We start from the raw sequence: 21,922 nt of genomic DNA, 5'->3' as shown, positions 1-21,922 counted from the left end.
CTTCAGAACATATTTTGGCTTGCCATAGCAAAGGGGTTGAATACTTATTGACTCAAGAAATTTCAGCTTTTCATTTTTAATTAACTTGTAAAACTTAGGAAAAATAGAATTTCACTTTGACGTCATTGGTTATTGTGTGTAGGTCAGTGACAAAAAATATAAACGTAATCAATTTTAAATTCAGGCTATAACACAACAAAATTCGGGAAAAAAACATGAGTGTGAATGCTTTCTGAAGGCATTGTTGGTGTTAGATGTTCATTTTTACTGGTCAAATGAAACGTTTGCCATCATAGTTTGACCCACCACGGCTGCTGTAGTTGCAAGAATATGAACGGTTTGACGTGGAGTGTGGTTATTTCCGCAAAATCTGGATGGAGAAATGGCATGTTGTTAGCCTGCTAGCCGTAATTTGAGCTAAATTGAGACGGATTAGAATCGGTTCCCAGGTAGACTGGGTCGGTACTGGAGTGTTGACAACAGTCATTCATAGACTGATCCCATTTTTTCTTCCCCTCATAAAACAGAGCATCATGATTAAAGCCATACTAATATTCAACAACCATGGGAAACCTCGGCTTTCTAAATTCTACGAGCATTACGTGAGTATGCAATGAATTGTTTCGAATCTGCTGTAGCTAGCTAGCATGCATATAACAATGTTAGGTTATATAACTAGCTCTATTTTTGTCTAATTAATTGCACAATTATTATTGCAAACAAACAAGGTTAAGTAGCTAACGTTATACTGGTTTATGTGGTGTAATGTGAGACCTAACTGGTTTGTTTACGTGGCTAGTTATGTCATTGATCTTGGGATATGCTATTTCAGACTGAGCAACATTGTTATTTTAATAATTAAGCATGTGTCGGAATAACTATCGTTTTACACACACAGGCTAGCTACTGGATTAGGGATGTTCATGTCTCCTCGCAGTCTCGTGCACTGATCACTGAGGAATACATGTTGAGTGTTCGTTCTGTCCGTCCAAAGGGGTTTACGTCACATGACATGCCGATGTTCACGTTATTGACTTGTGCTCCTGCCTATCAATCAATTAATTCCTCATCAAAATTGTTTGTTTTTTTCTCTAAAAGATGAACATGTATTACTCGTCACAGGCTAGTAGTCAAGGAGACAGACTAGCTAACCATGTAGAGTCCGATATATTAACAGTGGTGTAAAGTACTTAAATAGTACTTTAAAGTAATTTTTGGGGGTGTCTTTACTATTAACATTTTGATAACTTTTACTTCACTACATTCCTAAAGAAAATTATGTACTTTTTACTCCATACATTTTCCCTGACACCCAAAAGGACTCATTACATTTTGAATGTTTAGCAGGACAGAAAATGGTCTAATTCACACTTATCAAGAGAACATCCTTGGTCATCCCTACTGCGTCTGATCTGGCGGACTCACTAAGCACATGCTTCATATGTGAATGATGTCTGAGAGTTGGAGCGTGCCCCTGGCTATCTGTAAATAAATTAAAACTAGAAAATGTGTCCGTATGCTTTTCCTAATATAAGGAATTTGAAATGATTTATACTTGTACATTTAAAACCAAATAATTTTACTCAAGTAGTTTTTTACTGGGTGACTTTTACTTGAGTAATTTTCTATTTACAGTACTTATCTTTACTTTTACTCAAGTATAACAATAGTTTTTCCCCCACCACTGTAGATTAACAAAGGCAACCCTGGGGTTGAAGGCACCATGCTCTACCACCTTAGCAACACAGGACTTTACAAAAGGCTATAATCTTTAAATGTTGGTACAGATAAACTAATTCCCAAGGGTAGCTAAGGTGCAATTCCATGGTAACATAATGGCACTGAGACTCAGTTTTTTCACTTAAAATGTTTGACAAACAAAAACCATTGATTTCAAAGTTGACAAACTAAATAACTCGATACACAATGACTACTTTTAACAATTTTACACATTCACTGGATTACCTGCGCAGGTGGAAAGTTTGGTAACAGAATTTCTGTAAAATCTCCCTCAGTTTGTTGTCCATTTTCCCAAAACTCTGTTAAATACAGTACATTCAGAAAGTATTCAGACCCCTTGACATTTTTCACATTTTGCTACGTTACAGCCTTATTCTAAAATGGATGAAATTGCCCCCCCCCCCAGAAATCTAGACACATTTCCCCATAATGACAAAGCAGAATTTCTTTGCAAATTAAAAAAAAATATATATATATATATATATCGATATATATCTATATCACATTTACGTAAGTATTCAAACCCTTTAATCAGTACTTTGTTGAATCACCTTTGACAGCAATTACAGCCTCCAGTATTATTGGACCTGATGCTACAAGCTTGGCACGCCTGTATTTGGGGAGTTTCTCCTATTCTTCTCTGCAGATTCTCTCAAGCTTTGTCAGGTTGCCTGGTGAGCGTCACTGCACAGCTATTTTCTGGTCTCTCCAGAGATGTTAGATCGGGTTCAAGTCCGGGCCTTCGCTGGTTCACTCAAGGACTTTCAGAGATTTGTCCTGAAGCCACTCCTGCATTGTCTTGGCTGTGTGCTTAGGGTCATTGTCCTGTTCGAAGGTGAACCTTCGCCCCAGTCTGAGGTCCTGAGCACTCTGGAGAAGGTTTTCATCAAGGATCTCTCTGTACTTTGCTCTGTTCATCTGTCCCTCGATCCTGACTAGTCTCCCAGTCCCTGCCGCTGAAAAACATCCCCACAGCATGATGCTGCCACCACCATACTTCACCGTAGGGATGGTACCAGGTTTCCTCCAGTTGTGACGCTTGGCATTCAGGCCAAAGAGTTCAATCTTGGTTTCATCAGACCAGAGAAATTTGTTTCTCATGGTCTGAGAGTCTTAAGGTGCTTTTTGGCACCAACTCCAAGCGGGCTGTTGTGCATTTTACTGACGAGTGGCTTCTGTCTGGCCACTACCATAAAGGCCAGATTGGTGGAGTGCTGCAGAGATGGTTGTCCTTCTGGAAGGTTCTCCTATCTCCACAGAGGAACTCTGGAGCTCTGTCAGAGTGACCATCGGGTTCTTGGTCACCTCCCTGACCAAGGCCCTTCTCCCCCGATTGCTCAGTTTAGTCAGGCGGCCAGCTCTAGGAAGAGTCTCGGTGGTTCCAAACGTCTTCCATTTAAGAATGATGGAGGCCACTGTGTTCCTGGGGACCTTCAATGCTGCAGACATGGTTTGGTAACCTTCCCCAGATCTGTGCCTCGACACAATCCCATCTCGGAGCTCTACGGACAATTCCTTCGACCTCTTGGCTTGGTTTTTGCTCTGACATGCATTGTCAACTGTGGGACCTTCTGTAGACAAGTGTGTGCATTTGCAAATCATGTCCAATCAATTTACAAGTCTGAAGCAATCATAAACGTTTATTTTTCACAAGTTTGGATATCAAAGTACAGCACAGTCTAGTACTGTTTGGCAGCAATTAGACTTGAGTCTTCTTGGGTATGACACTATAAGCTTGGCTCAACTGTGGAATCTTATATAGACAGGTGTGTGCCTTTCCAAATCATGTCCAATCAATTGAATTTACCACAGATGGACTCCAAGTTGTAGGAACATTTCAAGGGTGATCATTGGAAACAGGATGAGCTCAATTTAGAGTCTCATAGCAAAGGGTCTGAATACTTACAGTACCAGTCAAAAGTTTGGACACACCTACTCATTCCAGGGTTTTTCTTTATTTTTTAAATATTTTCTACATTGTAGAATAATAGTGAAGACATCAACACTTTAAAATAACATATGGAATCATGCAGTCAGCAAAAAAGTGTTAAACAAATATATTTTATTTGAGATTCAAATAAGCTTATGATAGCTTTGCACACACTTAGCATTCTCTGAACCAGCTTTGTGAGGTAGTCACCTGGAATGCATTTCAATAACAGGTGTGCCTTGTTAATTTGTGGATTTTCTTTCCTCCTTAATGCATTTGAGCCAATCAGTTGTGACAAGGTAGGGGTGGTACTTTCCGAATGCACTGCTCATATGAATTGCGTAAAACATTATGTAAACATTATTAAAGTGACCAGTGTTCCATGTCTAAGTACATAGGGCAGCAAATTGCAGCTACTGATAGTGAGGATTCTTTCAGTCAGTCACTTGCATAAACACAGAAAACGGTTATTAAAAAAAGCACATGAATAGAACACAGAAATTAGTTATTAGAAAAGCACAAACATGGGTCCTTTCACATGGAAATTACCTAAATTTTTTACATGTAATTTTGGAAAGTATTTTTTTCTTACATATTTCAACTACAGGAGAATTGCTCAAAAAACAAAAAGAATATTGACAGCATACTGTATATGCTACTGTGCAACATTGCTCTTTTCGATTTTCCTTTTCTAGAGCGAGGAGAGTAGAGATGTAGAGTGATGAGATATTAGGCTAGACCAGAGTCTCTGTGCTTGCATGGAGAGCTCTCTGCTATGGCCTCTCCCCCTAGTCTCATGCTTCATATCACTTGACTCATTTCACATGATCACTTGAAGGCATTCCCTTTCACTGCAATGACCTGGCTTACACATATTTCAGAGAGAACATTTGCAAGAATATGTGGACACTGGAGAGAGTATGCAGTGAATGTCCTGCCACTTCTTTTAGGTTATGAGTGGTAAAATGGCCACTTGGATAGTTTTAAGCATAAATGTTGTGAAGACCTGTACCAAAAGCTTTACATTTTGGTTTTCCCATGAACACTGACTGTATTTGTAATTTATGTTCCACAGAACGAAGACACGGAACAACAAATCATCAGAGAAACATTTCATCTGGTGTCCAAAAGAGATGAGAACGTCTGCAATTTTCTAGAAGGTGGAATGTAAGAGATTTCTTTTAAGACGTCAAACTGCACTGGAGTACTGAAATCCATAAGTGTTAAGATGAAGCGTTGTCTTAACACTTCCTGATCATGTCACAATGAAATGCATATCCTTTCAATTCCATGTAGACAAATTCAACCATTTGAGCTGATGATGTGAGCTACTCAACATCAATGTTCCACGAGTAGAATCAGCTTTCCATGAGGCAACAGCTCATGACAAATTGCACTGCATGGGAGAGCTAAGGGAGAAAGAGGGAACCTATCAGATGGTGACCAGCAGGGGAGAGATCAATTGGATCATTATGAATAGTTGAATATTCATTCGTCATTCATGAAGCAGTCCCAGGTGTTAGGCTATTGCATTGTGGAACCTCCTCTCATTCAACAGAGACTAATAGAACTGGGGTGTATTCATTAGTGCACACCAGTAGTAAAATGTTTTGCAACAAACGTATTAGACAAATTCAGGTTAGTCTCCCTAGTGAATACACCCCTGGGATCTCTGGTATATGATTGTTGCTACAGTTTAGTCTCATCAACAAATACGATGTTGCTCGAGCAGCTTGACCTTCTACACAGACTCAGGTCAACATGCTTTTATCAGGCCTTACAAAGATTGGTCAAGGCTTCTGTCCTTGGCCTGGACTTAAAGGAAAACTCCACCCCAAAACTATCCTTTTGATATTTGTTTCATTAGTCCATTGCTGATATAATAATGAATGTTGCATCATATGCTGCTAAATGCATCAAACGGGCCAGATTGTTTTTGTCCAACAGATTGACAGGGCCAAGTGGCTAGTGCAGGTTAAAGGAAAATGCCACCCAAAAACTATTCATTGCTATGTTTCATTAGTCCATTATTGATATAGTCCCAAAATGTTTTGCCTGTCAGCAATCAAGTTTTCAACATATGTAATGCTCAAAATACAGAAATCCGCAAAATACATAATCATACGGGCCATATTTCTGTATTTTGAAAGTTACATATCTTGAAAACTTGATTGCTGACATGCAAAACATTTTGGGACTATATCAATAATGTACTAATGAAATAAATATCAAAGGATAGTTTTTTGTTGGCATTTTTCTTTAACCTGCACTAGCCACTGGGCCCTGTCAATCTGTTGGACGTCTGGATATTCAAATGGTGTATTGTGAATGCTGCTCCTGACCCAGTTACTTGTTCATAAAACCAACATGTTTGGCTGTGTGTCATGTCATTGAATGTGTGTATTGAGTAGGGTTGCACATTTTGGGTTATATTCAGATGTGGAAACCTTCCGTGGGAATATATGGGAATTAACGGAAATATATGCAAATTATTATTAATACCATTTAAATGTAGATGTTTTTTGCATTGGATATATTTACCATATCATATGGAGACAGAAACAGAAACCTTTTACCTTATCATAAGTAGACATAATTGCAAATGAGTAAATACTTCCAATAGAACAAACAAAAAAAATAACTATTTAGTTACAAATTGAACTTTAATTGAATGAGTTGACTCTTCACATGGGATGATTTCACTGAACAACAAAAGGGAATATTGAATGATCCATCGCATCTCCCAGAAACGTTTAACATACATCTGTAAAATGATAGTCTAGAAACTAGAGCTTTGGTTGTCTTCCTCTCAGGCTTCCATGTCTTCTCCCTGGACCTCCTCAATGTCCACCTCTTGAACATCAGACTCTGAGGCCTCATCTTCACTGTCACTTTCCAACCTTGTTGAGGATGGCTCGTTATCAAATTTGCTTGGATGGCCACCAATTTTTCACCAAGAACCTCATCCAGGCCAAGGTGGCGAGACACGGTAGTGAAGACACCATAGGCCTTGTTGATCTCTGCACCAGACATGATGCCAGCATACTTGGGGTCCAACATGTACGCTGCATTGTGTATAGGCTTCAGGCAGAAGTCTTCATGCTTTTTGATGCATTTCAGAACTGCAGTTTCCACTGCTTGGAGCAACAGTGAAGTGGGCAGGGCAGTACGGACTTCTTCTCTTACATCTGCAAGCAGAGTCTGAACATCAGACAGGATGGCATTGTCTCCCTCAATCCGTGCAATGGCTACTGCTATCGGTTTCAGGCTGCTTACCATTCTCTCCCAAAATACATAATCTTGGAGGATCCTCTTGATGGGGCTGTCCATATCGGCAGACTGTGATATGACCATTTCTTGGAGAGACTCCTTCCCCTCCAGGAGACTGTCAATTTTTATTTAAATATTTTTTTAACTTATTATCTAGGCAGGTCAGTTAAGAACAAATTCTTATTTACAATGACGGCTTAGGAACAGTGCCTTGTTCAGGGGCAAAAGGACAGATTTTTATCTTGTCAGCTCGGGGATCCGATCTAGCAACCTTTTGGTTACTGGCCCAACCTCTAACCACTAGGCTACCTGTGGGCTCAATAGCATCTCATTAGTGTGCAAGATCTTGAGAATCAGCTTTACATGTGATGGAAGAATGCACTGTGCATGCAGAGAGAGGGTTGCAACTCCATTGAATTGGGGATAGTTTAACCAAAATATGCCACAAGACCTAGAATTGCCTTATGTGTATCCCACAAAAAAAGGTTCACTTAACTTTTTAAAAATGAATTTAAGCAAAATTCCCCAAATTCCAGGGCTTAACTTCCCATGGAAAGTTTCCGGGAAAATGTCGGAAATTTACCGGAAAGTTTCCGACCCTTTGCAACCCTAGTATTGCGTAATAAACATCACACTGACTGGTGTTTCATTAAGGATCATTGTGCTGACAACTATCCCATGTATTTATTGGTGCCATGTGACTGTCCCATGTGGTGTTGACTGTTCCGATGTACAAGCTATTTATTAACCAACCTTGCTTCACTTCCACATGTTTGCCAGTGTTCACAGATCGTAGACAAACGCACACCAACTGGGGTGTATTTACTACACGCCAAATGGGGAGGGACCTACTTTAATATTTCCAATAAGAAACACTAGTTTTCCTTAATGTTGTCCGTTGCTATTGTTTGCACTAATGAATACACCCCATTCAGAGAACTTTTCGACTGTCCCCTCGTTTTGTTTTTGTGTCGTCAGGTTGATTGGTGGATCTGAGAACAGGCTCATCTACAGACACTATGCCACGCTCTACTTTGTATTCTGCGTCGATTCCTCTGAGAGCGAGCTTGGCATCCTAGACCTTATCCAGGTAACGTTTCTCAAGTCTTGGGGGGATCGTTTTTTGTTGTCGAACTATGAACATTTGGTACCACCATCTTAGACTGGCTTGTTGTTGGTGGACGTGTCATTGATGGAGTGAAACAATGGCCAACCTAACTCGGTAGATTATTACTGTTCAGTGAATGTAATTGTCTCTCCACAGGTGTTTGTGGAAACACTGGACAAATGCTTCGAGAATGTCTGTGAACTTGACTTAATTTTCCACGTGGACAAGGTACAAAGTATTGTATCAACCATATCCTAGCAATACGCTGTTCATTGTAATATGTCCTATATCAGAGACAGTTAAATGTTCACAGTGAATGTGTGACTCCCCATAGACACTGACTGTGCCACTGTGTAATTAATTTACTATAAGACTGTCTAGGTGAATTTATCACCCCTGTGATAACGCTCGGTCCTGCTGGCTCGTCATATCTAGCCAAGTCTGTTGCGGCAAAGCAGGATATTGCGTTACTTCCTGCACAGGTTGCCTCATTTCACACAGAAAGATGCCATTGATATTCATGTGTACACAGGGTAATATGAGCAAAAAGAAAGCAAGATAATTGTGACAGCAGTAATCTATAACCTAGTCTGGGAAAACCCAGACCCAGGGCTATGCCATTGGTGTATGCAGGAACATTGTTAATGACCAAAGCAACCTATCTGCCTTGAGGAAATGAAGCAATCTACATAAAACAAACAAATTATAAATGAGACTTGGTGTGATTTTATGTTTGCATATCGAATGTTTTTACATGAGATAAGGTTGCATGTGTATATCTCTCATCAGGTCATCTGTTTTCAAGGGTTGTACGTCTCCTGTTCACATTTGTTTAGCCTCTTCAATATCAAACAATAATAATTATGTATTTTAATTGTCTAAGAAAAAAAATCCTCTTTGAAATAGATCCTGTAGGTTCCAAATCTGTGAAAGGCACACAGAAAAAGTCCACCCCCCTCCAGAAAAACATATTTGGGTCACAGAAATGGAATGTTTTCTCAGTCAGAGAATAACCTGTTAATAGATCATCTTCTATTGAACCTGTAGGTCCACAATATACTGGCAGAGATGGTGATGGGGGGGATGGTGCTGGAGACCAACATGAATGAGATCATCATACAGGTGGACGCCCAAAACAAAATGGAGAAATCGGAGGTAAGAGTACTTCTCTAGGACTTCCTATACTCCGGGTACGTGCAGGCATGCGTGTATGCTGGACCCTGCATGTCCTTCTTGTGATGCTCCTGATAAGTATTTGTGCTCTCTGGCGTTCCACTGCTGCACTGCTGCACCACATAGAATGCCATTCTCTTCCAACCTACTCCCAAAGATATAATCATCATCATCATAAAACACTGTCTCTTCTACCGAATGTACACATTTTCCAATGCATCTGCGTAATCTTGATCCTCAATAATCACACACCCTCATGAGATACATTGCTCATCCCACTCTACAGACTGGAAATGTCCTGTTGGTGTATTTTGCTTAAATGTGGAGGGGGTGGTAGTGTTTGGATGACCTGAATGGTTAGTTGTGGTCATTCTGATGTTAAAGTTGTCCTGAGCTGAGCTTGTTTAACATCTGTGATATCTTGTTGGTGAGTTGTCCACGATGTTAAAGCCTAGATATTGCTTTGTTCTCATGCAGCTGTTGTCACTTTTTTCCTAATTAATTTGCAGATCTCTTTGAATATAGTCTTTACATTTCACCATTCATGAAAACAGATTGTTACAGCCAGAGACAATTTCATGGAATCATTACCATTTGCCAATGGCAGAACAATGCCATTATGACTTAGACAAGAGGTATTTTAAATTGACACAGACACAAAGTTCTCTAGTTAAATAAATGAATATGAAGCGAAATATTTAAAAGCCACAAATGTTTATCAGTAAGTTCTTTGAAGGAGATATTTTGTTAGGTTACGTTTGCTTGGCTGTTATTGCAATGTAGTGCTACTACACAATATAAGGTTACATGGTGAAACTCTGAAGTCCCATGGATGTGTAACTTGCTGTTAAGTTCTTTTTGTTTCAAACATCTACAGACGTTTTACCTCACTGTAGCAGTGTGGCTGTGTTTAACAATGAAAACAATGCTTTGGTAACAACTTTAGGCCGTATTTTGTGGTTGAGCAAATGGAATCATTATTGACATGTAAGCCGAGTCTTTGACTGTTCAACAAACAGATGTGCTCTGTCTTTTCCTTCTTGGACCTACCCTAGACCACAGTGTTCCTCATAATCATTCAAACTTCAACACCAATGCTAATTCTGAGTCATAAGAATGATGTAAACTAAATAAATTCCAAGCAGTATGTAAAAAAAAAAAGAATGTCAATACAAATTGGTTTAGAATGATAGGCTGGATTTAGTTCACTTTCACATGCTCAACCAGCTCAATGTAAAACTCTAACTGTTTCTTTGACTTTGGAGATGTTGAGGCCTCTCAGGTCAGTGTCTATGAATGTGGTCTACGGTAGGTCTTATCACTTTCTATTTATACTGAACAAAAATATAAACACAACAATTTCAAAGATTTTACGGAGTTACAGTTCATATAAGGAAATCAGTCAATTGAAATAATTTCATTAGGCCATAATCTATGGATTTCACATGACTGGGCAGGGGAGCAGCCATGGGTGGTCCTGGGAGGGTATAGGCCCACCCACTTGGGTGCCAGGCCCAGCCAATCCGAATGAGTCTTTCCCCACACAAGGGTTTTATTACAGACAAAAATACTCCTCAGCTTCATCAGCTGTCCGGGTGGCTGGTCTCAGACGATCCTGCAGGTGAAGAAGCCGGGTATGGAGGTCCTGGGCTGGTGTGGTTACACATGGTCTGCGGTTGTGAGGCCGTTTGGACGTACTGCCAAATTCTCTAAAACAACGTTGTAGCCGGTTTATGATAGAGAAATGAACATTCTATTCTGTGGCAACAGCTCTGGTGGACATTCCTGCAGTCAGCATGCGAATATCACGCTCCATCAAAGACATCTGTGGCATTGTGTTGTGTGACAAAACTGCACATTTTAGAGTGGCCTTTTATTGTCTCCAGCACAAGGTGCACCTGTGTAATGATCATGCTGTTCAATCAGCTTCTTGATATGCCACACCTGTCAGGTGGATAGATTAGGTTGGCAAAGGAGAAATACTCACTAACAGGGATATAAACAAATTTGTGCACAAAATCTGAGCTCAATAAGCTTTTTGTGCTTTTGAAACATTTCTGGGATATTTTATTTCTGCTCATGAAACATGGCACCAACACTTTACATGCTGTTTATATTGTTGTTCAGTGTATATATAAACTGTAATTACTTTGATCTGCTTTAACAACATTCCTCATTCCTCTTTTTCCCTGACGCTTTCTAGTTCTTTCCATTCTTCTCTCTTTACAGACGTTTATCTTTCAGTCTCCCAGACAGGACAGGTAGACACAGGTACTGCTAAATTTCCAACCAAGTACTGTAACCTCCCAAATTTACACTATACCTAGTTCTCCATGGGCCGACCACTTAATAGCAAAACGACGTCACTAACATCAAAATATTTTAGAGCAGACCCAACAATTTATCACTGTTACTTAAAGAGAGTAATGAAACCCCATATTGCTTAGCTACTATTAAGGAAATTGCTTAACATGTTTCAATTATCATTTGAAACTTCCATGTATGGTGACAGTAAATAGTTTTTAGGATAACAGGGACTTAATATTGGGCAGACTAGGCTTAGCCATACAGAACTGTTTGTCAGCTATACCTGCCATAGTTTATTTATTTTTATTTTGCCTGAATCAAAAAATAAACGGATCCATATAATAAAAAATGTTTTTACAGCTGATTTATTACTATGTCATACACTACAACTAGGGTCTGGAGTTGTTTAGCCTACTACCAGATCAGGAAAATGCCCTAGAAAAATAATCCCCCCCCCCCCACATGTGGTGCCAGCTCTGTAATCACCACACAGGGTTACAAGTGAAAAAACATCTCCTATTCGTATGATCTACATTTTGCTTCCATAGCTTTACGTGGCTCAGTGCAGCCAGCAGCTACTTCCATAGCTTTACGTGGCTCAGTGCAGCCAGCAGCTACTTCCATAGCTTTACGTGGCTCAGTGCAGCCAGCAGCTACTTCCATAGCTTTACGTGGCTCAGTGCAGCCAGCAGCTACTTCCATAGCTTTACGTGGCTCAGTGCAGCCAGCAGCTACTTCCATAGCTTTACGTGGCTCAGTGCAGCCAGCAGCTACTTCCATAGCTTTACGTGGCTCAGTGCAGCCAGCAGCTACTTCCATAGCTTTACGTGGCTCAGTGCAGCCAGCAGCTACTTCCATAGCTTTACGTGGCTCAGTGCAGCCAGCAGCTACTTCCATAGCTTTACGTGGCTCAGTGCAGCCAGCAGCTACTTCCATAGCTTTACGTGGCTCAGTGCAGCCAGCAGCTACTTCCATAGCTTTACGTGGCTCAGTGCAGCCAGCAGCTACTGCACAAAAAATTCTGAATGGTACAGGCTGTTACTGCAATTTCAGGTAACTCAATAAAACAAGTCTCAAATATTAGGAATAATACATTTCAGCTGTTTCAAAAACATTGCTCCGCTATTACCATTTATACTTTGGGAGTGTTGGCTCAATGAGACCATTCTGTTTACACCTGCTTCAAGGGTGGCAACTGTCACCTCCAGATGTAGCGCGAGAGACGTGGCAAGTATGCAAGTTTACATTTGAGTAATACGTGTAGCCGACGGTACTTTTACCAAAAGTATAGTAAGTAAGAAGAGCAGTGGAGGCTGCTGAGGGAAGGACGGCTCCTAATAATGTCTGTAACAGAGCAAATGGAATGGCATCAAACACCTGGAAACCATGTGTTTTGATGTATTTGATACCATTACACTCCTTCCGCTCCAGCCATTACCACGAGCCAGTCCTCCCCAATTAAGGTGCCACCGACCTCATGTGGTGAGGCTCTAAGAGGTGCAATTATACTGTTCACATGTCTGGTCTGGCTCGGTGTTTGTGTCTGTAACAGAGGTCTCGTCTCAATTTCGCAGGTGCTGAAAATTTCAAGCCACATCTCGCTAGGCTCATAGCTAGCCAAGTACAACACAGCATGTTTATCTCTACGGGTCGTTGTCACCACGCTCTGCTTTGCTGCCCTATAACTCTCATCAGACTGCTTTTATGACACGTGTAAACCACTGTTTACATACATGAAATGTGTCGTCGTCCCCCCCCCCCCCTGGTGTGTGTCATCAGTGTTTATTAATCAACAGACCATATCCCAAGCCAGTCATTTGGTTTTCCAGGCAGTCACAGCTCAGTGCTGACACCGTAGTAATGCCTGTTTGGGGAAACCTATGGAACGTAGTTTTAGTATGGTGTGATTCTTAACATAGCTATGTGTGACTGAGTACTAGACCAGAAACCTAGGCCTTTGGGCAACTGGCAAGGAGCAAGTCTAATTTGTCTCCCTTGAGTTGTTACATACAGTGTAGGCTATACAGTATAATTTAGTTGACTGGCTGCCAAGGTCAGTAAAAACCCAGGGTTGTTCTCATTGAGGACAGTAGCTACTCTGTATTGTCACTCAACTTGAGGGCAGCAAAATTTATGAAGGACACTTAAACTGACCTTGTGTTTTTAATTACAGAGGATGAAATTAGAATTCTGTGTATGTCAAGGGTTATAACTGGTTCAGGGAACAGAACTGGAACCTGGAAGGAAAGTGAGCTATACTGTTCCGGAACCGAACTGTTATTTTAAAAGCATTGGAACCGGTTAATACTATTATTTTAAGTTCCGGGCAACAAGAAAAAAATCTCCCACAAAAACCCAGCAAAGCGCCTATGCAAAGTCCTCCCTCTGTCAATCTGAAACTTCTTCCAGCGTCTGCCTGCCAGCTGAACATCTTTGCCAGTGCGTGTGTAGGCTACCTGCCCCTCCGCCTCCGAAGCATAGCAATAGCCTACTGATGTTACAAGTGTGATTCAGAACATAGGGAGAGACATTTCTTATTAGAGAAGAATGGATTTACTTTTTCATTGCTGGTTTGGGATACTATAGTTATCACATTTCACATTGGATTTATTAACCACAAAAAGGTAAGATGTGTTTTTAATTTTGGTGCCGCTCTGCACACAGAAGCTTGTTAGTGATCTAGCATCTCTGGTCCAACGTTAAGCCAACTCTGAAATTCAAAGACATTCAAAATTCCTCTATAGATGCCGCTCCTCCGTATGTATAATTCTTTATTTTGTTGGTCGGGAACATTGGAACAGAACGAAGGGTTCTGCTCAGAACAAAACCATTGGAAAATAATTTTAGAAATGGCTAAACAACTGGTTTAAACATTTAGTGAATGCTACTGATTTAATATTTGTAACCGGTCCTATGGTATTTGAAAAGAGATGCCTAGTTCTACTCATTTTCACAACTAGAAAGTGTAGCCTAGTAGCTAGAAGCTGATTGAATTTAAATGTTTGGGTCTGACTGTTGAAGATGCTGTGGAAGAACAGCTGTGATTTTTAAAAGCAATCCCTCAATCTAGGGATCAAGAAATGTTATTCATAGCAAATGTCCATTACTTATTTTGCTATTGACATTTCAACCAATTTAGTTTTGTATCTCAAATTATATTAGATAAACTTTTATATAATTTTCTATTGAACAATGCTTTGAAATTCACTGCTTTAGTGTTTCTCAGTATACCGTAGAGTAGACACCCTGCTGTGTCACAGTATTACAACAATTCCCCACATGGTTCATGTCATTGGGTAATGCCGTGGAAATAACTCTCAACATAGAAGATGCAAGCGACAGCTATTCAATGTACTTTTTAAAATAATCAAACATTAGCCTAGATTGAACATAGTCACTCACGTTACCAACTATTAAGTCCTTACCTTACCGTGTGAAGAGTTCCCTTCTGAGTTGTTAAAATTGTAATATATTACAGTATATCCTTGAAAAAGTTGCTAAATGTTCTAACTGGTAAAACAGTCGGTTTGTTGTACTTCAGGAATGGTCATAAAAAGGTCTACGAAACTATTATGAATTCTCATAATGGTGTTATATTTCACTGAGAAATATTTAAGCTGTAAGAAATGTTCACACAGATTTGTTTTTATTTATTCAACCTTTAATTAACTAGGCAAGTCAGTTAAGAGCAAATTATTATTTACAATGACGGCCTACCCCGGCCAAACCCTCCCTTAACTCTGATGGCGCTGGGCCAATTTTGCGCCGCCATATGGGACTCCCGATCATAGCCAGTTGTGATTGGATCGAACCCGGGTCTGTAGTGATGCAGTGCCTTAGACCGCTGCGCCACTCGGTCCCCCTCACATACAGATGTGAGTAAGCAGTAAATATTAGTGTAGAGTGATTTACATTAGGCCATCTGATATTGCTCTAGTTAGTTTCCCAAGACACATAGCCTATATAAGACATTTCACTTCAGTCACATGCCCAATTTATGTTTTCTAAATTCTATAAACATTCTATCATTTCCTCCTCATATCAAAATCCATTTTTTTCTGCTTTACCCAATTCTCTCCTTGCATTTGTATCCTTATCAGTCTTTAAGAATTTGGTTGGTTCACTTTTCAAGCAATGCTGCCTCTGTCTTTTTAAAAGTAAATTTAATATTTTAAGATCAATGAACGTAGCACTATGTTCTCATAGTTGAGTCATAATTGGCCCTGGTTGTTATGTAAATCATAAATGAACCAAATATTGCTTGTGCATATGAAGCTAGGCATTTGAATGTACATTTGCACATGGTCTGTTTTTAATAGTTGATGCTTTGCATTTTGTCTGGTGTCTGTGGTGCTGTATGTTTCGTCCTGTGCGGTTGTGTGTCCCTGTCCATTGTGAGGGTCGAGTGGTGTAAGTGTTTCTAGGTACTCTTAACTCTGTTATATTTATGTTTTGTATCTAGGCTGGTATTGCAGGAGCCCCTGCTCGCGCAGTGTCAGCCGTAAAGAACATGAACCTCCCCGAAATGCCCAGAAACATCAACATTGGAGACATCAGCATAAAAGTGCCAAACTTACCCTCCTTCAAATAGCTGGCAAGACCCACCGTGCAGAAGTCAACCAATGTTTACCATGCAATTGTTTAACCAAAATCCGAACAAATACCAACTTTTCTCAAAGAGCATGAAGGTACTGTGTGAATTTCTTTGGCGTTAACTTTTTTTTATTTTTCTCCCCGGTTTTAAATGAATGTCGTTGTGGCTTTGTTCTGTTTGAGAAAATGAAGTATTTATTTATTCCATTCCTCGACCCTCACTGGAGGTGTGCCCTTATGTCGTGGCTGCTACAGTATTGGACATTCATACTTTAGTAGTGGTTTGTGTAAAAAATACTTAACAGAATATTCTTATATACAGTATATGATGCACAGGAGGTTGGAGGCATCTTAATTAGGAAGGACGGGCTTGTGGTAATGGCTGTAGCGGAATATGTGGAATGGTATTCCATTCACTCCGTTCCAGCAATTATGAGCTGTCCTCCCCTCACCAGCCTCCATTGATATGACGATATATGCTGAAATTGTATTTCTTTGTCTTACCTGTATACACAATGGTTTAAACAAATGATCTTGTCTTGTCAAAAATGTTTCTCTTGATTTAATCAGTGCATGTGTTTTTTGTTTTTTGCAACTTAATAAACTATTGAATCATTTTTTGCCTATTTGGAATTTGTGTTGGCAGTTAAAGTTTTCATTGTATTCAATAATATAATAGCGCAGTTAAGTATGTTTGTCTGAAAGAAGAGCTAGTTGGACCACAGTTTGATCTAAGTAGGTAACATCTTATTTAATGACATTGTCAAAGACTCCAGTCATCAAGTCATAGACTATTCTCTTTGCTATCGCACAGCAAGCGGTACTGCAGCGCATTGACTCGGTACCAGTACCCCCTTTATATAGCCTCGTTATTATTTTGTGTAACTTTTTATATATTTTTTTTACTTTAGTAAAAACTAAAGTAAACTGTTTCTTGAGCTGCATTGTTAGTTAAGGACTACCGACAACACCTGTTGTATTCGGCGCATGTGACATAACATTTTATTTGAACCCATGATTATATTTTGAAGTGATTGATGCGCCATTCTACTAGATAAAGCTATACGGCATCATAAAGTATATTAGTGGCCAGTACTTGACTAAACTACAATGCCATTGATAGATAATTGATTCACAATTTTCTGCGATTTGGAACAAAGTCATGCACAAATATACGACAGTATGTGCATTTCGGCCATTATGGAGTTCGTATGACAGCACGTGACTGCTTTAGGCCAAGTGTTGCGCTGCTTTTATGCAGAATTATTTTTATTTTTATGTAATTGTCAGTTCGTAAGCAAACCAGTAATATATACCTTATTGTTAATTATAACAGCATAGATTACAATGTAATATTAAATTGATTTGGTATTTGTGTGTAATAAAGTGGTTTAGAAAATGAACGCGCTGAGTGCGCAATGTAAATGGTCGCGAATGCAGCGTTTCATAACAGGAAGAGAAAATAAGGATTCCTGCTGTTGCATTTTGTAGTGACAGATTTAAACGAATAATATATTTGTTCAACATACAGAAGACCGTGATGGCTGCCATAATCACAGAAACACAAAGGTAGGCATTTAGTTAACGTTTATTCTACTTCAAGGTAACATGTTTTCTAACTGAAACGTTAAGCTAGCCCTGCTAGCTAGCAAGCTAATAAGATAGCTAGATAAATATAAGTCAAAAAGTCATCTTGCTAGTCAATCTTTATGAAATTGTATGAGGGTCTCACTCTATAGCAATATTTACATGAGAAATAGAGGGCATGTTACAGCCATGAGAATCAGACTTTCGTTAATTTCTTAAGGGGAGATGGAACTATACAGTACGAGCGTAAGGTCGGAATTTTTAGGCTAGTCCTACTCATTCATTCACGAGAGCAGTTCCATCCATGTCTGTTAGCTGACGTTAGTTAGCTAATTGTGCTCCACACAATCTGACGTTGTTATTCAATCCACAGCATAAAAGAAGCAGTAACTTCCATCAACACAATTGAACTGAATAAATTCTCCAGACTACTTTCACGAATTCTGCAGAAACTTCACCTGAAGGTAGGTGTCTCGAGAGAGCAAGTCAGGTGACGTATAATTGGCATAACATAGACATATGTTCCAGAATACTCTTGCCTGGTCTCTCTTGCTAACTCCATTGCTGTCATTGTTCAGCCTGACAATTCATGACGGTTTAGTTGGTGAGAAAGAAGACACACACTGGCACCCAGGCTACACAAACTCTGTATCATGCATGCTAAGCCTCACTTGGGTTTTATAGAATAGTGCAAGTGGCACTGGTGTTTCTAGTGCCGTCAAACATCAGGCCTTAGTCATGATACTACTGCAGCCCACTTGAATCAATTTTTCCAGTACATGTGTTTACAAAGAATGATGAAGTTAATTGTGTCCCTCAGGAAGAGCGCACGTTCAGTGAGGAGGAAGAACAGAAACTGCAGAGTGCTTTGTCATTGGACAAGCAGAATCTCAGTCTGGTGCTGGATACAACTGCCTTCATTCTAGAACAGGTAAGTAGGCCTTGATGTTCACCTCAACTCTAGCTACACTAAATAACCTTACGTATGTGCACACCTGCTTGTCAAACAACTAATTTAAAAAATAATGGGCATTAAAATGGAGTTGGTCCCCCCCTTTGCTGCTGCTATAACAACCTCCACTCTTCTGGGAAGGCTTTCCACTAGATGTTGGAACATTGCTGCAGGGACTTGCTTCCATTCAGCCACGAGCATTAGTGAGGTCGGGCACTGATTAGAGATTCGACCGATTAATCTAGGCTGTCCCCAACCTGTTGCCACAAAGTTGGAAGCACAGAATCGTCTCGGTGGTCCCGTTCTGTGAGCTTATGTGGACTGCTTATGTGGACTACCACTTTGCAGCTGAGCCTTTGTTGCTTCTAGTAGTTTCCACTTCACAATAACAGTACTTAAAGTTGACCTGGGCAGCTCTAGCAGGGCAGAAATTTGACATTCACTTGTTGGAAAGGTGGCATCCTATGACGGTGCCACGTTGAAAGTCTCTGAACTCTTCAGTACGGGCCATTCTACTCCCTATGCACATTTTTTTATATAAATGTCAGCAACGGGTGTGGCTGAAATAACCAAATCCACAAATTTGAAGGTGTGTCCATAGACTTTTGTTTATACAGTGCATTTGGAAATTATTCAGACCCCTTCACTTTTTCCACATTTTGTTACGTTACAGCCTTATTCTAAAATTGATGAAATCATTTTCCCCTCATCAATCTATGCACAATACCCCATAATGACAAAACAAAAATAGTTTTTTTTTGAAGTTTTTGCAAATGTATTAAAAATAAAAACTGAAATTACATTTACATAAGTATTCAGACTCTTTACTCAGTACTTTGTTGAAGCACTTTTGGCAGTGATTACAGCCTAGTGTCTTCTTGGGTATGACGCTACAAGCTTGGCACACCTGTATTTGGGGAGTTTCTCCTTTTCTTCTCTGTAGATCCTCTCAAGCTCTATCAGGTTGGATGGAGAGCATCGCTGCACATCTACACTGCCGCTCAAAAGCTTGGGGTCACTTAGAAATGTCCTTGTTTTTGAAAGAAAAGCAATTTTTTTGTCCATTGACATAACATGAAATTGATCAGAAATACAGTGTAGACATTGTTAATGTTGTAAATTACTATTGTAGCTGGAAACGGCAGATTTTTTAAATGGAATATCTACATAGGCGTACATAGGCCCATTATCAGCAACCATCACTCCTGTGTTCCAATGGCACATTGTTAGCTAGTCCAAGTTTATAATTTTAAAAGGTTAATTGAAAATTAGAAAACCCAATTTTTAAGTTAATTATGTTAGCACAGCTGAAAACTGTTGTTCTGATTAAAGAAGCAATAAAACTGGCTTTTAGACTAGTTGAGTATCTGGAGCATCAGTACTTGTGGGTTTGATTACAGGCTCAAAATGGCTAGAAACAAAGAACTTTCTTCTGAAACTCGTTAGTCTATTCTTGTTCTGAGAAATGTAGGCTATTCCATGCGAGAAATTGCCAAGAAACTGATGATGTCATTCAACGCTGTGTACTACTCCCTTCACAGAACAGCGCAAACTGGCTCTAACCAGAATAGAAAGAGTGGGAGGCCCCGGTGCACAACTGAGCAAGAGGACAAGTACATTAGTGTCTAGTTTGAGAAACAGACGCCTCACAAGTCCTCAACTGGCAGCTTCATTAAATAGTATCCGCAAAACACCGTCACAACGTCAACAGTGAAGAGGCGACTACGGGATGCTGGCCTTCTAGGCAGTGTCTGTGTTCTTTTGCCCATCTTAATCTTTTCTTTTTATTGGCCAGTCTGAGATATGGCATTTTCTTCGGGATGCTGGTCTTCTAGGCAGAGTTGCAAAGAAAATGCCATAGTGGCCAATAAAAAGAAAAGATTAAGATGGGCAAAAGAACACAGACACTGCCTAGAAGGCCAGCATCCCGTAGTCGCCTCTTCACTGTTGGCGTTGAGACTGGTGTTTTGCGGATACTATTTAATGAAGCTGCCGGACAGCTCTCTTCAGAGCTCTGGCTAGGCTCAAGGACATTCAGAGACTTGTTCCGAAGCCACTCCTGTGTTGTCTTGGCTGTTTGCTTAGGGTCGTTGTCCTGTTGGAAGGTGAACCTTGGCCCCAGTCTGAGGTCCTGCGCCTTCTGCAGCAGGAGTCTCCCAGTGGCTTCCGTCTGGCCACTACCATAAAGGCCTGATTGGTGGAGTGCTGCGAAGATGGTTGTCTTTCTGGAAGGTTCTCCCATCTCCACAGAGGAACTCTGGAGCTCTGTCAGAGGTACCATCGAGTTCTTGGTCACCTTCCTGACCAAGTCTCTTCTCCCCCAATTGCTCAGTTTTGCCGGGCGGCCAGCTCTAGGAAGAGTCTTGGTGGTTCCAAATTTCTTCCATTTAAGAATGATGGAGGCCACTGTGTTCTTGGACCTTCAATGCTGCAGATTTTTTTTGGTAACCTTCCCCAGATCTGTGCCTTGACACAATCCTGTCTCAGAGCTCTATGGACAATTCCTTCGACCTCATGGCTTGGTTTTTGCTCTGACAAGCACTTCAACTGTGGGATCTTATGAAGACACTTGTGTACCTTTCCAAATCATGTCCAAATCAATTGAATTTACCACAGCTGGACTCCCATCAAGTTGTAGAAACATCTCAAGGATGATCAATGGAAACAGGATGCACCTGAGCTCAATTTCGAGTCTTATAGCAAAGGGTCTGAATACTTATGTAAATAAGGTATTTCTGCTTTTTATGTTTAATACATTTGCAAAAAAATCCTAATTCTGTCATTTTGGGGTATTGTGTGTAGCTGTGTTGTTGTTTGTGTCAAACTGCTATGCTTTATCTTGGCCAGGTCGCTGTTGCAAATGAGAACTTTTTCTCAACTAGCCTACCTGGTTAAATAAAGGTGAAATAAAATAAATAAATAAAAAATGTAGACCTAGATTTAGCGTCTAAACATGTATTAAGTGACGGTGAATGAAAAGTGCCCTTGAGTCCTATTACAGATCGCCTATCTCTATGCAGGCTGTCTATCACTATTACAGATCCCCTATCTCTATGCAGGCTGTCTATCACTATTACAGATCCCCTATCTCTATGCAGGCTGTCTATCACTATTACAGATCGCCTATCTCTATGCAGGCTGTCTATCACTATTACAGATCCCCCATCTCTATGCAGGCTGTCTATCACTGTTACAGATCGCCTATCTCTATGCAGGCTGTCTATCACTATTACAGATCGCCTATCTCTATGCAGGCTGTCTA

The 21,922-nt window shown here is 40.2% G+C and overlaps 2 protein-coding genes across 4 annotated transcripts in view; both read left to right on the top strand.

Annotated features, from left to right (window-relative positions):
- On the top strand, window positions 1–16,738 carry LOC139577222 (AP-3 complex subunit sigma-1-like). Of its 2 annotated transcripts, none has more exons than XM_071404179.1 (6): window positions 1–602; window positions 4,746–4,837; window positions 7,919–8,030; window positions 8,205–8,276; window positions 9,096–9,203; window positions 15,991–16,738. In XM_071404179.1, exons 1-6 carry the CDS (start codon window positions 534–536, stop codon window positions 16,117–16,119), a joined length of 582 nt encoding a protein of 193 aa, XP_071260280.1. In that variant the 5' UTR covers window positions 1–533; the 3' UTR covers window positions 16,120–16,738. The 2 variants fall into 2 exon arrangements, with proteins under 2 accessions (XP_071260280.1, XP_071260281.1); XM_071404180.1 differs by lacking the exon at window positions 15,991–16,738 and adding an exon at window positions 11,451–11,516 and having other exon boundaries at window positions 290–602.
- A 610-nt stretch (window positions 16,739–17,348) lies between these two features.
- Window positions 17,349–21,922, top strand: part of commd10 (COMM domain containing 10) — a 39,092-nt gene continuing 34,518 nt past the window's right edge. Inside the window, exons 1-3 of one of the 2 annotated variants that reach the window (XM_071404178.1) lie at window positions 17,349–17,690; window positions 18,082–18,172; window positions 18,529–18,639. In XM_071404178.1, the coding sequence (XP_071260279.1) occupies window positions 17,662–17,690; window positions 18,082–18,172; window positions 18,529–18,639 (231 nt within the window). In that variant the 5' untranslated portion in view covers window positions 17,349–17,661. The remainder of the gene's footprint in view (window positions 17,691–18,081; window positions 18,173–18,528; window positions 18,640–21,922) is intronic. The other variant, XM_071404177.1, reaches the window with a different exon arrangement.

This window comes from Salvelinus alpinus, chromosome 5, assembly GCF_045679555.1.
Source record: "Salvelinus alpinus chromosome 5, SLU_Salpinus.1, whole genome shotgun sequence".
In the NCBI taxonomy this organism is placed as follows: Eukaryota; Metazoa; Chordata; class Actinopteri; order Salmoniformes; family Salmonidae; genus Salvelinus; species Salvelinus alpinus.
Note: the sequence above shows the minus strand (reverse complement) of the source record. Positions and strands in the feature narration are given on the sequence as shown.